This window comes from Triturus cristatus, chromosome 11, assembly GCF_964204655.1.
Source record: "Triturus cristatus chromosome 11, aTriCri1.1, whole genome shotgun sequence".
NCBI lineage: Eukaryota > Metazoa > Chordata > Amphibia > Caudata > Salamandridae > Triturus > Triturus cristatus.
The window spans coordinates 435,484,503-435,499,655 of NC_140594.1; the positions used below are offsets into that span (position 1 = coordinate 435,484,503).

General features: G+C 43.6%; 1 protein-coding gene across 1 annotated transcript in view; it reads right to left on the reverse strand.

Annotated features, from left to right (window-relative positions):
- The window catches only part of ARHGAP25 (Rho GTPase activating protein 25), a 346,205-nt gene extending 331,454 nt beyond the window's left edge, over positions 1 to 14,751 (reverse strand). Inside the window, exon 1 of the mRNA XM_085636348.1 lies at positions 13,887 to 14,751. Within this exon, the coding sequence (XP_085492474.1) occupies positions 13,887 to 13,983 (97 nt within the window). The 5' untranslated portion in view covers positions 13,984 to 14,751. The remainder of the gene's footprint in view (positions 1 to 13,886) is intronic.
- Between the last annotated feature and the right edge of the window lie 402 nt (positions 14,752 to 15,153).

Below are 15,153 nucleotides of genomic sequence, written 5' to 3' on the forward strand. Positions count from 1 at the left end.
AATCATACAGACCTGTATAGTTGTAATTTTTACAGCGTATACATATTTCATACACACAGAGCTTGAAAACCTAAACACCTGCCTCCAAATCATAGTGTTAATTGACAAGCTAAGTGTGTTTATTTCTGTGATGGCATAGGCATCGAGATGTTAAAGCTCCAGCTAGCCCCCGCTTGGATGAAACTGGCAAAAAAGGTGTGCTGATAGCCACTGAAGTGAGGCATTTGTGTTGGGCCCAGTTGGAGCTGAAATTATGAGATCTCGTTCACCTCCTGCAGTTTAACAAACGGAAAACTGGCCAGGATCCGGGATCCGGCCCAATAATAGCTTTCAAATCCGGAATCCGAAATGATCCCTTTTCAGATTGGATGTAAATTATTCTATTGAAACTTCTGTACTCCTGCAGTTGAGAAAGAACAAGTCTGAACAGGAAATGTGCTAATGTCTGGATGAAACAATGACACCAAGTAAACACTCGCAACCTCAAATTGACTCCTCTTCAGATTGCAGTGAGTGTTTTGCTCTATTTGGCTAAATAATGAGCTTTTTAAAAAGCGCTCTAAATTTGTTTTTTGTAATGCTCCAGCAAATATGTGTTTACCTAGGTCTATGAGGTCATGTATAGAACTAAGGCCACACAAACCCCCTTTTAATGGAGTGTCAAACAACAGAAATAAAGCATGTCTGAAAACTATCAACAACCTAATTAAATCAAGTTTGGCCGCTCTCAGAGCACCACAACACAGCCAGGGCCTGATGGATGTCAAACACAGAATGTTAAGCCAGTATTAAAGATGTCAAACAGGAAAACAATGAACGGCTAGCGCCTATCAGAAAGGTCACTAGTCCTTGGCACAATCACCATGTACTATCCTACTGCTCATTTATAAGCTGGTATCTTTTATTGTGTAGGAGACTCAACCACTAGTCCCCTTGGCAGGACCACTTTTTTGGATATCGCTCACTAACAGATTTCAACACTGTTGTGTGTCACAGGGGTACTAAGTGGGAGCCCTTTGATAACTGGTGACCACCTTCTCCATGATCAGGCCATGACATCACAAGCGGCTAGTGGGAGCTGATCCAGATGTAAGGAACAAATCTTTTTATGTGTGCCCATTGGAGAGACTTTCAATGGGCTCGCCCTGTATACACCCATAAAGAATCTCACAAAGGGGAAGCACTCAAGAATTCATACAAATCATACAAATATTCACACATACAAAATTTCAAATGTCAATGGTACTGAGGCAGTATAATCAATCATATGCCAATATAAGGAGACTTAGAAGTCATAGATTAAACAAAAAATAGTCAGTCTTTATTCTTCATTTCTTCTTCTTTTAAAACAGACATTAACAACCTAGCCAATGCATGTCATTTCCACAAGGGACTTAACCTGGAGCAATATGAAGCGTACTCCTTCATATGTGGTATCTTCAACCATCCATTCATTAAACTTCAATATCATGAACCGATATTCCTGGGATTCCTGCGGTGCCATTTTGGAGATGGATTCTTCAATTTGTCATTGTTGAAAAAAGATATACATAAAATCTATAAAAAAAACTGCACTACAATATATTTCCACTTAAAACCCAAAACGCAGACTAAATGCCGTCTAAACAATATGTCTGACTTTTAATTTCGAATGGGTGAAATATTGTTTAGACTACACTTAGGGCCTTATTACAACTTTGGTGGTCTTCCAAAGGGACCACCACTGCGACGGTCCCAGGAAGACCGCTAAGGCCGTTGTGAGCCCAACCGCAGCATTATGAGTGTAGTCCAGGGTGAACGGTGCATATGCGGTCTCACAGCGGCAGCTATGTTAGGCTCATAAGAGAGCCTAATCAGCATACGGCCGTCATGAGAGTGCCTGCCACACGTTTCTGCACAGTGTGGCATGCACCCTGTCATGCATGCCACACCGTGCAGGAACGAGGGTGCAATTCCAGGGGGGCCCAACATGTGCCCCCCACAGGCACCCCAGGCCCAGAATAGGCCACCCCTTACCTGTATGTCTGCCACCCTTTTCATGGCGCGTTCCCTGCCATGAAAAGGGTGGCAGATATGCAAGTTGGAATATGCTTGACAGTGCAAGCATCAGCACCGTCAGCATATGCAGGCTGTTGTCAGACCACCGCCCAAGTGGGAATTCTTGATTCCGGCAGAGGCGACGGTCTTGTGCTGGTCCCACTGCCACACTTGTACTAAGGCAGATGGGTGGTGGTGGTCAGACCACCACTGCGAGTACGGCGGTCCCAGGACCGCAGCACTTGTAATAATGGCCCTATATCTGCATTCTGAATTTTAAGGGGAAATATACTGTAATACAGTGCATTTTCTATTTTGTTCGTTTAGGGTTTTTTAATTTCTGTAAGTATTGCAGTACTTTCTAGATAGTACTACAGTACTTCATAAAATGTTTTTGTTTCAGAAAGAAAGTTATAAAACTCCTTTTACCTACCTTTATGCAATTATATAAACTGACTCATCCCTTCCTATCCATTTATAAAACAGCAGTGCACTATATTAAACTCAGAACGCATACTAAGTGTGGTCTACACAATATGGCTGCTTTTTAATTTTGTAAGGGCTTGCATTACCCAATCATATATTGTTTTGTCATCGTCATGTACCACAGTACACTGCAGTGCAATATATTACAAAGTTTTTGTGCATTATAGGCCTCATTCATACTGATAAACTTACACTTTTGTGTCATTTCACTATTGTTTGATATTTATAGATGTATTTTACCATTAGTATCTTCACAACTGCAAAGTCTTCACACATAAAAAATAGGACTGTCCTATCTTTATCTGTGCGGAGACCCTGCACTCGAAAAGATACTACTCCTTAAATACCTTTATGAATAGGAAACAATTGTTAACTTACACAAAAATATAAGTTTATCTTTGTGTATCAGGTCCTCTAACTTTAAAATTACTGAACCAATTTAGAACTACTACTAAAAAGGAACCTTTACACCCCATAATCTATATTCCTACGCAATTTCAGCTACATGCTTCAGCTATTTTCCAGCTATGTTTGCTTAAACTACACTCTACAAAAAGACACTCCACTCCACTGTATGACACGCCACTCCACGACACGTTACTCCATGCTACTTCACTCTACAACGCGCCATTCCACTCTACAACAGTCCACTCCACTCTATGACACTCCACGCCACTGCGCTCCACTCTATGTCCCTCCATTCTAAGACACTGTACCACATGCCATGTTATAAAATGCCACTCCACCATAGTGTGACACACCGCTCCACTCTATGCTATTCCACTCTATACATTTTAATGCTATGCTGTTCCACTCTACACCATTCTACTGCATGCCACTCCCCTCTATGCCTCTCCAGTCACGATATCCACTCTACGCCACTTCACTCTTTGCCACTCCACTCTACGCTACTCCACTTTGCAGCACTCCACTCTAGCACACTCCTCTCTCCACCACTCCACTGTATGCCACAACACTCTAAGCCATGACAATTTATGCCACTCCACTCTAGCCCCTCCGCTCCAAGACACTTCACTTTATGCTGTTCCATTGTACCCCACTCCACACTACTCCACTCCAATCAAAGCCACAATACACAATTCCAAACTGCACCACTCGACTCTCTGCCACTATACGCCACTCCACTCTAAGTCAGTCTATTCTACGCCACTCCACTGTAACTATTCCACTCTACGCCACTCTACTGTATGCAGTTCCACTCTACACCACTTCCCTCTATGCTATTCCACTCTACACCACTGCATTCTATGACACTTCAGTCTATGACACTCCACTCTACACTATTCGATTCTACGTAAGTCCACTCTATGCCACTCAACTCTAGGCCACTCTACTTTATTTCACTCTACTCCACTCGAATAAATGTACTCCACTCTACTCTATTCTAGTCTAACCTACTCAACTCTACGCCACTTCACTCTATGACCCTCCACTCTATGCTATTCCACTCTACGCCACTCCAATTTAAACCACTCCACTCTATGTGATTCCACTCTACACCACTCCACTCTACGCCATTCAATTTTACGCCACTCCACTTTATGCCACTCCACTTTAGCCACTCCACTTTACGCCACTCCACTCTGTGCCACTCTACTCTATGCCACTCCACTCTACACTATTCGACTCTGCAACTCCACTCTATGTCACTCTACTGTGCACCATTCCACTCTATGCAACTCCACCCTATGCCACTCCAATCTATGCTATTCCACTCTACGACACTAGAATCTACCCCACTCTACGCTACTCTATCCTAAACTGTCACACTGTACGCCACTGCACTCTATGCCACTCCACTCTACACTATTCCACTCTATGCCGCGCCACTCTACCCCACTCCACTCTATTCCACTCTACACCACTCCACTCTACTGTATGCCACTCCTGTCTATGCCACTCCACTCTATGCCACTCCACTCTACACTATTCCACTCTATGCTGCTTGACTCTACACCACTCTATGCAACTATACCCTAATCCACTCTATGCCACTCCACTCTACACTATTCCACTCTACGCCAATCCACTCTACACCACTCCACTTCATGCTACTCCACTTCATGCCATTCCCCTCTATACCACTCCACTCTATGCCATTCCACTCAATGCTATCCACTCTATAACACTTTACTCTATGCCACTCCACTCCATGCCACTCCACTCTACGCCATTCCACTCTAAGTTATTCTACTTTACTGCACTCAATTCTACCATACTTCACCCTACGCCACTCCACTCTAAGCTGATCCACTCTATGCCACTCCACTCTATGCCACAACAATGTAAGCCATGACACTGTATGCCCCTCCACTCTATGCCACTCCACTAGTTATGCGAGACCTCAGCTCAGGCTTGTATGAAACCGTCCTGATGATGATTCTAGTATTATGTTAAAGGGTCGAAACATCGTTGACTTGCTAAAACAGCTTGCACATTAATCGATTGTGATAAAACAAGTGCAACGGCTGTCACCTCTAAGCTTGTTCGAACTATTTGCATTCTTTACAAGCTGCTTTTGTCTTGACTGAATGTTTTCATCTAAATGTACATGTTTTGTGATTATGTAGGACGCAGGACTGTGTCCCACCTTATTGTTGTGTGTTTATCTTTTTTGGCTTTGATCATTCATGAAATGTACTGTCCGGCTGGACAGTATCAATATAGCACTGATTCTAGTCTATATTAATCACAGCTTTATCTGGTTTCTTTATAAGGACCACTGTTTACTTAAAGTACTGACGCCCAAGGTCCTTATTCACCTTGTGTGTTCCCTTGTTTGGTTTGAAATACTCCACTTTAGGCTACTCCACTATATGCAATTCCACTGTACGCCACTCTAATCTATTCCACTCCACTTTAAGCCACTCCATGCCCCTCCACTCTACACCACTCCACTCTATGCCACTCTAAGCCACACCACTCTAAGCTACTACACTTTACATCAGTCCAGTCTATGCCACTCCACTCTACACTATTTCACTCTACACCACTCCAATCTATGCCACTCAACTATACGCCACTCAACTCTATGCCACTCAACTCTATGCACTTCCACTCTACGCCGCTCCACTTTGTGCCACTCCACTCTATGCTATTCCACCCTGTACCAATACATTGCACACCACTCCACTCTATCCTGTTCCACTCTATGCCACTCCACGCTACGACACTTCACTCTATGACACTCCACTCTACACTATTCGATTCTACGCAACTCTACTATACACCACTCCACGCCACTATACATCACCCCATTTGATGCCACTTGACTCTATGACACTCTACTCTACGTTATTCCATTCTACACCACTCCAGTCAATGCCACCCCACTTTGCACCACTCCACTCTATGGCACTCCACTCCAAGCTGTTCAACTCTATGCACCTCCACTCTATGCCACCCTACTGAACACCACTCCACTCTATGACACTCCACCCTATATCACTCCACTTTATGGTATTCCACACTACACTACTAGAATCTACCCCACTCTACGCCACTGTTTCACTGTAGGCCACTGCACTTTACGCCACTCCACTGTTCTACTCTATGCCATTCCTCTTCATTCCAGTTTTTAATAAACATACATATTCAATGAAAAAAACAAAGGCTAAAGTTTAGTTATAGTTAGGAAAACTTTCTTTATTCTTTCTATACAAACCAAACTTAAACCACACACACACACTGGAACTTCTGAAGTTATAGTTGTACCTTCGATGTATACTTTACGCACCACTGTCAAATTGCTGTAACTTTATTTTTTTCTCTACAAAAGAAACTTAAACCACATAAATTGATGAAATTCTAACGTTACAGTTATATCTTAAATTTATAGTTTATACACCACCTTCAAATTACTATAACTCACGCACCTCCGTACATAGTGTTGTCAACTCACTAGGTCCTATGCTATACAGATGAAGCATAGCACAACATTCTGATTGTTGGGTTTAACTGAACAAGGGACTGATCTCAAAGATGAATTACAAAAAGTCAATTCAAATATTCTTTCCAGAAGCAGCAGGGCAGTAATTACATAATGACAGCAATCCCGCTACAGGCCAGAAGAGCTAAGTGAGGAACGGGGGTCTTGGGAATTTCCTTGTTTCCCTTTGTGATGGACATCTAAGAGAGGGCACGCATATTTATTCATTTAGTTAGTGATTTACTTTTGTTTTTAAGTGATTAGTGAAAAGCTGGTTATCATCTTAGCATTGCTTTAGGGTGCTAAGACGCACTAAAAGACAAAAAAATAAAGCAAAGAAAGCAAAGAAAGTAAACAAGGGAAGCATGAGGTGTTAAGAGGGCGAACGAATGGCGTGTGAATACCCATTCAACATTCGTCCAATACAAGTCTATGGAAAAATCTTACATCAAATGATGTAAGGTGGAGAGGCAAGACATCAAATTTTAGGGTCCTGCACTCCCAAGTTCAGGCTACTTTATTTCTGTAGATCGAAGCGGCCTTGAGGAATCAGGTATAAAGAGGATGACTGAAGGTTCCTGTAGGGTGGCAAGTAATTGAGGACCAACTCTTGTGTATATGCAAATCCTTTGCTCCAGTAGGCATTGTAGATAACTCAGGGTCAGAGTATCTTGAATTTGCACCTGGATTCAGCTGGCACTCTTTGGAGAGCGTTTAGAAGTGGTTTGATAAAGCCATGTCTTTGGAAGGTCATACTAAACCTGGCCTACTGATTTTGGAATCTCTCAACTTTTCATTGGAAGGCCTTTAAAAATCGCATTGCAGTAATGTATTCAACCTATAATAAGACATGTTAGATGGATCTGGTGAGAGGTTTGCAGAAGCATGAAGAGTTGCATGCTGACAACATTGACCACACCATTGACGCAAGTGATGAAAGGAGAGAAAAGAGGGTGTGATATAATTTTGAATTATAAGGAATTAAAAATCCTTGCTTCACAGACATCCCTGACCTTGTAAAACAACTCAGTCAGTCGGTTGCCTAATTCCTCTATTTGCTCAAAACACACTTTGGGTGCTTGTACTATACTTAGACCAAGTAGATGGGGGCGTTATCCAATATATAAGCTCTAATTGGTGGTACATTATTCTGTAAGCACACGTTCTCACAGTTCAACAGCAATTGTTAAACTCAACTGCAAATCATGTTTAAGCATAATGCTCAATATTGGTGCATAAGTAAAATATGGAAACATTTGGGCTAATGAACTGTTAGTTTCTGTCCTAGCTCTACGATATTACTCCGTGTAATCCTGGACGAGGAACTAGTTTATTGTGCCTTACAGCTTAGAAATATACTCTGCTAGTATAGGAGATGTGCAAAAAAATTAATGATTTAAATTGGAGAAGCAAAAGTTGGGGAATTCCTGTATAAATATTTGGAAAGCTAACTATTAGGGAAAGGTATGAAAAAGAAAAGGAAATCCCCAGTGTTTCTCTGGAAATGTACATATTAAAAGATATGTAGTTAGAGTCTGCTGGTACCTGAGCCATGTGCATGGATTTATCTCCAAAATGCTACTCAGCATTGGTGCCCCCTACCAATAGTTATCTGTCATCCAAATGAAGGAAGATATTGTAAGTGAGGATCATGCATCAATGGAGCACAAAAATATGTGACACGGAGAATCAAATTATGTGGCATGCAAAGGCAATTTATACTGTACATTATGTTTGTAATGGCAAAATATGCTCCCATTCTAAGGCATTTATATATATTGTACATTTTGAAACACTTAGGGACTGATTCACAAAGGTAAACTTGCACCTGTGTATAAGTTTACAATTTTTTTACAATTCACAAAGGATTTTGCGAGTAGTATCTTTATGACTCCGCACTCAAGGCGTACACTCGGCACATAAAAAGATAGGAAGCTGTAAAGACACTACTCGTAAAATTGCTTTGTGTATTACGAGAAAATCAGAAACTTACTCAAAAGTGTAAGTTTACCTTTGTGAATCAGACCCTCAGTTATTGCAACAAAACAATTCAAACACACTGTAAATAAAGCAGATTTCTTAACCCCTTCGCCGCGGCGCGAATTCCGCCACGGCGCTGGGGGTTTTTTCGGTGAGCGCGGCGCCGCTGTGCTCATGACGGAACCACGCCCTCATGAGTCACGGGCGAGCTGGGCTGCTGACGGAGTGGTTCCGTCACGGCGCCGCCCACTTACGTTACACGCCTGCACAGGCGGGGAAAAGGTGCCGCGTGGGCGGAGCGGCCGCCAACGGCCGCAGCATGACGGAACCACTCCGTCATGAGCACAGCGTGACTGTGGCTCATGACGGAGTGGTTCCGTCATGAGCAGGGAAGGGGTTAAGAAAGAAAGCAATACACTGGCAACAGATCATTTCATCAAACACAAATAATTGTGTCTTGAACACGAGAATGACACTTTGTTAACACTGTTCTTTGTACCTTCCAGTGGAGAACAGTTTGTGGAAAACGTATACAATGTGGCAATGGCCAGACGACCAGCCTACACGTACACACTTGTTTTCCAGAACGCAAGATTTGAGGTTAATAGTTGGTAGATTAGCATTTTTTTTCTTTTTTTTGTGCATTAGTTAAGTTTGTGCCCTTGATTTCCTTTGTGTTTAGTAGTGTTTGAAGCAGGAATACCTTTCTGCAGTCTCGCTGCAGACAGCTTTGAATACAATTCTACAAAGAGTGGGCTTGGGCTGCTCTTTTCTCATAATTCAAGGGCTTTGCTGCATATCTCAGGTCCCTGGTCTTGATTGGATGGCTTTCATCCTTAACCTTGGGTTTGTCCCACCAGTGAAGCATTTGCTTTTTACCCCTGCATTTGACTGTCTGGGCTGTACCCTTCCACTTTTGATGTCATGGAACTATCATTCTCATTTTTCATTTCTTTTATAACGCTCAATAGAGAAGCATGTTTTGCTCTAGGTGCATTTAGGGTGTGATCATGCCCTTTATCTCACTTTGTATGCACATTGTGTGAACTAAGAGCACACTTGCACTCTTTCATTCACTTTCCAAACCTACCCCACCCTGTCTCTCCCCTCCCACTCTCCCTTTAAAATGTGCTTGAATTCTCCGCAGTGCCAGGCCAGTGTTGGATAGCGGGCTTTATGTTACCCTGAATGGTGTCCCACACCATTTAGCTGTGCATGTCACTGAGGCCAGAAAAGCTCTTAACTCCACTATAGTATGAATGGCGTTGGGTGCTAGGCTTGCCCATTCCTTGGATTTTATTCCAAAGCACTTTCCTGTGCCCCTAAGTGCCTCATTTCCCCAGTCTACACTCCTGCCCCTCTTACCACCACTCCTCTCCTACCACCCAACTTCAAATCCATAGTGGCCAAATCTGTTGGTTTTGTCAATGTTAGATGCTTTTAAAATATGACAGCCTTGGCAAAGCCAATAGCTATGACTGGCCATCTTCAAAGTTTATTTCTTATACTTTCAAGATGGCCGCTATGTTGTGTGACCCAACTTGCCATGGTGGCACAATGCTACAGTCATTCTAAAAGTATAGGAAATAATGTTCCATACTTGTAAAACAGTCAGTGAGTTCATGACACAATGTGATTTAAACAAAACAATGCGGTGTCCAGTATGAAAGCATTATTTTCTGTACTTTCAAGATGGTTGTCACATCATGCCACATTGCATTACGCACTGTGGCCTCCATCTTCAAAGAGTGTAAACATTATTTTTTCAAGATGGCTACCGCATTGCATCAAGCCACGTTGCATCATGCCGCGCGGCAGCCATTTTGAAAGTGTAAAATGAAAAGAAACTTTAGAAATGTCTGGTCTCAGCCATTGGCTGAGTGAAGGCTTGTGAAATTTAAAAAATCTGACATTGTCAAAACCAATAGTAGCGACCAAAGCATTGGTTAAGTGAGACTGATTGACTTTGCCAGAGCTTATTTATTCTAGTATCCTAGATATGTTTTACAACAGGAATGCTGATTTTACAGCCTGGCTGTCTACTTCTGGCCCTGGTCACCTTTACATGTGGCCCCCTGTTGAACAGCAGCACTGAGCTGCTGTATACTTGACTGAGCACCAACATTAAAAAAAGATGTTAAACGAATGGGCAATTGTTTATTTACACGATAACTGAAGTAAAGGATAAGAAGCACAGAAGTGCCCTGCACCACCTACCTTTAGAAACACCTTCATGTTTGAAGGCATTGTGCAACAAATAAGTAAAAATGTTATAAAGTCTTAAAAATTGTAAACATATTTCTTTCAACACGTGACAGTGTTTCCTCTTAGTACCTGTGATTATATCTCTGCATTGAGTGCCATTTATTAGAAGCTGCAGTTTTCAAACATAAACTTGAAAACATCCCTGCCCTCCCCTATCTCTGGCAATAGCATCAGTGGCCCAAGAGTCAAGTATGTTGGCATGCATGCTGTCTATGTGCCCTTGGTTGTTACTTTACATAGAAGAATATTATAGTCTGTTAAATCAAATTCAAGAGAAGTTTTTGTACAGCACACATACTGACCTCGTGTATTTCATGGTGCTCTCATATGTACTAATGAAGAAACAGGAGGCAATAAGAAATAAAGAAAATGCTTAGGATCTCACAATTAGGTCGAGGGGAAGCCAGGGTTGGTTTCACATTGTGCAATTCACTCACTAGATGGGTATCTAATGCTGTCTCTCATTTAATATCAAAAGTTAGTCCTTTGACTTTTCGTACGTGTGAATAGAGTGTGGGTGGAATACAGAAGCCACAGACAAACTTGGCTTACTTTGAGCACCAGGGTCTAAAAGAAACTAGAGCTGAGGCAGAGCCAGGCATCTGGCTCGAACTTGGCTCACGGCTGTAGTGGCTCGACCATCTCTATCACATAATGGCAATTAAAGGGGCAAAAGCATAGGAAGATGTTGATTTGACCAAGATCAAACAATCTGGTGAATCATGAGTATCAACACCACAGTGCAGGACTCCTTGTTTCAGAGTTAATAATGCTCTCACTACACAATAATTTGGTGAGTGGACTATGAGACTGGGTGTTCTCTCTTGGATAAAATCAAATGACGGTTCTGTTACATTTCTGTTTTCTTATCACATACTAACAACGCATGTTTAGTTTAATTTATGTTATTCTTATATCTGAAAAAAGGAGCGCAAAAAAAATATGTTCAAAAGTGATCGCCCAAGAGCACACAATTTGCCACAAGGAGAGGCCAGGATTAATCAAAAGTATGTCTTCTGATTTCATGTGCTCATTATACAACAAACAGAAGTGTCCGTGGTGGAAATGGTGAAACTCATGGAGTAGTCTTACCAGACACAGTATAGAATGAAATCCTCAAAATACCTCCATGACTCACAGTCCAGACCATGTACATGCTTTCCTCCTCCTACACCCAGTGTACAACCTCACCACACTCCGACTTCTAACTTGTTTAAATCAGTGCGGTCCTCGGTCACACCACAGACCATAGATTTTGGCCCTTTGGAGAATGTTTGTGAGTACCCATGTTTTGCAACCTGTATTCTGAATTGCAGTCTTTTTACTCTGTGTTCACATTACATGGGGACGGCTGGGAGCAATTATTTTAAACAAGAACCAGCCCTTATTGAGATGAGAAGGAATGCAGAGGTGAGCCATTACAAAAGTAAACAATTACAAGTATAAGCAGTAGAGCGTGGCAACACGCCTAACAGAGAAGTTGTAACTGAGATATTAGATTAACATGAAAGAGGGACATGGTGTAACTCTACAGCCCTGTGGAACAGTATTGTACATTACCCACATATTATCTCACTGCAAGGACATTCAAATTCAAAACATCATACCTTTAAAAAAAGAGGCAACAGTTTGAGATTATTTTAAACTCTGCCTACACTCTCAAAGTAACTGTTCCTTTAAGAACACTACAATGTAGTAATGAATTTGCTTAAATAGCGAAACATAACATTTTCAATCACAAAAAAATGAAGCAGAAAAATCTTCATTTGGTTACTTAAAACCACAAAAGAGTAAAAATACAAATGTTACCCTGTTTCAAATATACTTAAATATCTAAAGTGTTTGTTTCCTGCTACGGTCGAACGCCCTTTGTCATTCTATCAGAAAGAGACATTCTCATCTTCTAAACAAAAGTCTCCCCTATGTGATGCTGTTTACAGCCATCAGTGGGTAAAAAGTAACCAGTAAGCTGCATGTCATGTTCATCATTGTAACAACTTCTTATTCGGTGAAGCTAGAAGCAATATGTTTAGGGAAATCTGGTAATGGTGCAGTAGATGGGGATTTAGACAGCAAGTCAGGCAACTCCCAGCAGTCACTGAATTGCACAATTCCAGTGGCCCTGCTTCTAGGCACTAGTGAAAGAGTATGCCTGGTTATTTTCTCCATTTGACGCTTGTAAGCCAGTGCAACAGCTGCAGTAGCCCTAAACTCTCTACCTGCGGCTTTGAATGCCAGTTTTCCTGTTGCCCTTACATTATTATCTCATTTTAGGACATTGCCCTGTAGGAGACTTCAAAGTCTTCCCTAGAATTGGAAATAAAATCATATTTACTCTCCATTGCATTGTTTTTTTCTGATCTAAACTATGTCTGAATACAGTACATCCTTCGTCATATTGTACAACATACACAAACCCTTAGGAACCTATGTTGTCAAGACAAGACAGCACAAACTAGGGACAGTGGAAGCCAGTGTGTCCTGGGCCCTAGGGCAAGGAAGGGGATAGGCCCTCTAGCCGCCGACTCAACAGTGAAATACACAATCGGGGTTCAGTTGGCTCCTCAGGCCTCTGGGCTCCGCTGTCACTGCACCTGCTGTACCAATGGAAGCTTTGTCCCTGACTAGAGGCGGAAAGACGCAGACAAGGGGTGGAGGGTAAGGGTCACATGACCGAGTTCCCTATGGGCGCACCTTCGTCTTTGGGACAATACATCACGAGGCTGTTGCAATCCAAACCGTCAGTCCCTAGCTACTGCTAGTGCACCAGGTGGGGATCGGGGAGCTCACTCTACCCCAATTACATATTGTATCATACCAAGCCAGGGGATGGGTGCCCTAGTCCTTTGGTTTGCATTGGGACCCTGACGAATCCCTTGCAAACAACGACAAGGTGCCATTGGAAATAGCAGTCTGTTACTATAGCCCAGTGGGGCTCATTTTATCGAACCTGATGAAAGGCAGAGTCAGCACTGGTGGGATTTCAACTCTGAGCTTTCACAAGGAACCTTGCAGCAGGCGCGCCAGACCACTGAGCTACAAAACAATGCATTAGCGCACAGACCCCAACCTAAGCCTGCGCAGGAAGTGACCTGTGGCCATTTGTCAGTCCAGGAATGAGTGCCATTTCCAAACGAGCGCAAGCAGATCACGAAACGTTACAACTTACACATCTTCGCGGCGTCGGCCTTGAGGTGGAAATCCCAGTTCCGGGGCAGCCTGAGGGACATCTTCAAGAGACGCTTAGGGAGAATCGTATCCGACATGGGGCAGCAAACCCCAGGACCCGTCTTGCTGCAGTGCTCCTCTTCGCACGGGCAGCACCAAAACACAAGGCTCGCGCTGTGCACGGTCCCTAGCGCTGCACGAAGCGCATTAAACACCCAATGTGGTCCCCGATAGACTGCTCCCTCGCACGCTGAGACCCTCGCCCCTGCATCTGCGGGCGCTGCCGGGAGCTCCTCCGGCCATTTGTACCCAGAAGGGTGCTTTCACCCACCGGCGGAGCCCGCCTCGAAGCCCGCCTTCACCTCAGCAGGAGTCAGCCTTCTCCTCACCCCTCTTCCTCTTCCGTGCTTCAGCGAGGAAGTGGGTGTCGATAAAACGGTGCTTTCGGCGGGCACGTGTCGCAGCTTTTCTTGCTGAGACAAGACCGGTTCCGGGGTGATTTCCCAGCCAGGTACATAACCTCGCCAGAGGAACTAGTTAGGAGACTCGCCAGAGTAATTTGCGAGTCCCATTGTGGAGTCCTGGCAGGGCTGACTCAGCCTTCCATCCTTCTGAGGGCAAATAAAAGCACCGGTGGCCTTGGTAATTACAGTAACATCTGTTATTTGCAGCCCTTAGAAGTCCGAGTGCGGTGTATGCTTTATATAAAGCGCTGTTATGATGATCATACCATGCGTGCGGGAGCATCGGCGCAAGAACACGAACATTCAGTAAAGTCCATTTTTTTACTGAACAGCTGCAGACGTTGTCCTCCCCCACAACAAAAAAAAAATACAAGCTCGTGCTTAGTTGTATGCTTTTTCCACTACCCCGATCATTAAACGTTTCGGAAACATGACCGAGATATGGTTCCGTGACACGCCCACACAAGTCTGTTTACTCCATCTGGGCCCGGGGAGCTATTTAGTTATAATGCACAGCAGATGCTTCCCAAATGAAGGTGAATACGAGGCTCCGGGGCCGATGGCCGGCGCGAGACAGCTGCAAACATCTGCTGACGTCACTACTTTTCTGGGAAATAAGTCAAGGCACAGAGACCGGCGGGGCTTGGAGGAAATGGGACGCGTTTCCTACAGCCCGACCCTCTGTAAGGCTGCCCGGGGTGGGGGTTGCGCAGCGGCCCGCCCCCTTGAGGGCGGCCGCCTTAGTGCCACAGGAAGGCACAGGGGTGGGAGGTCGTGTCCCTGGGCTTGACCTAGGGAGACCCC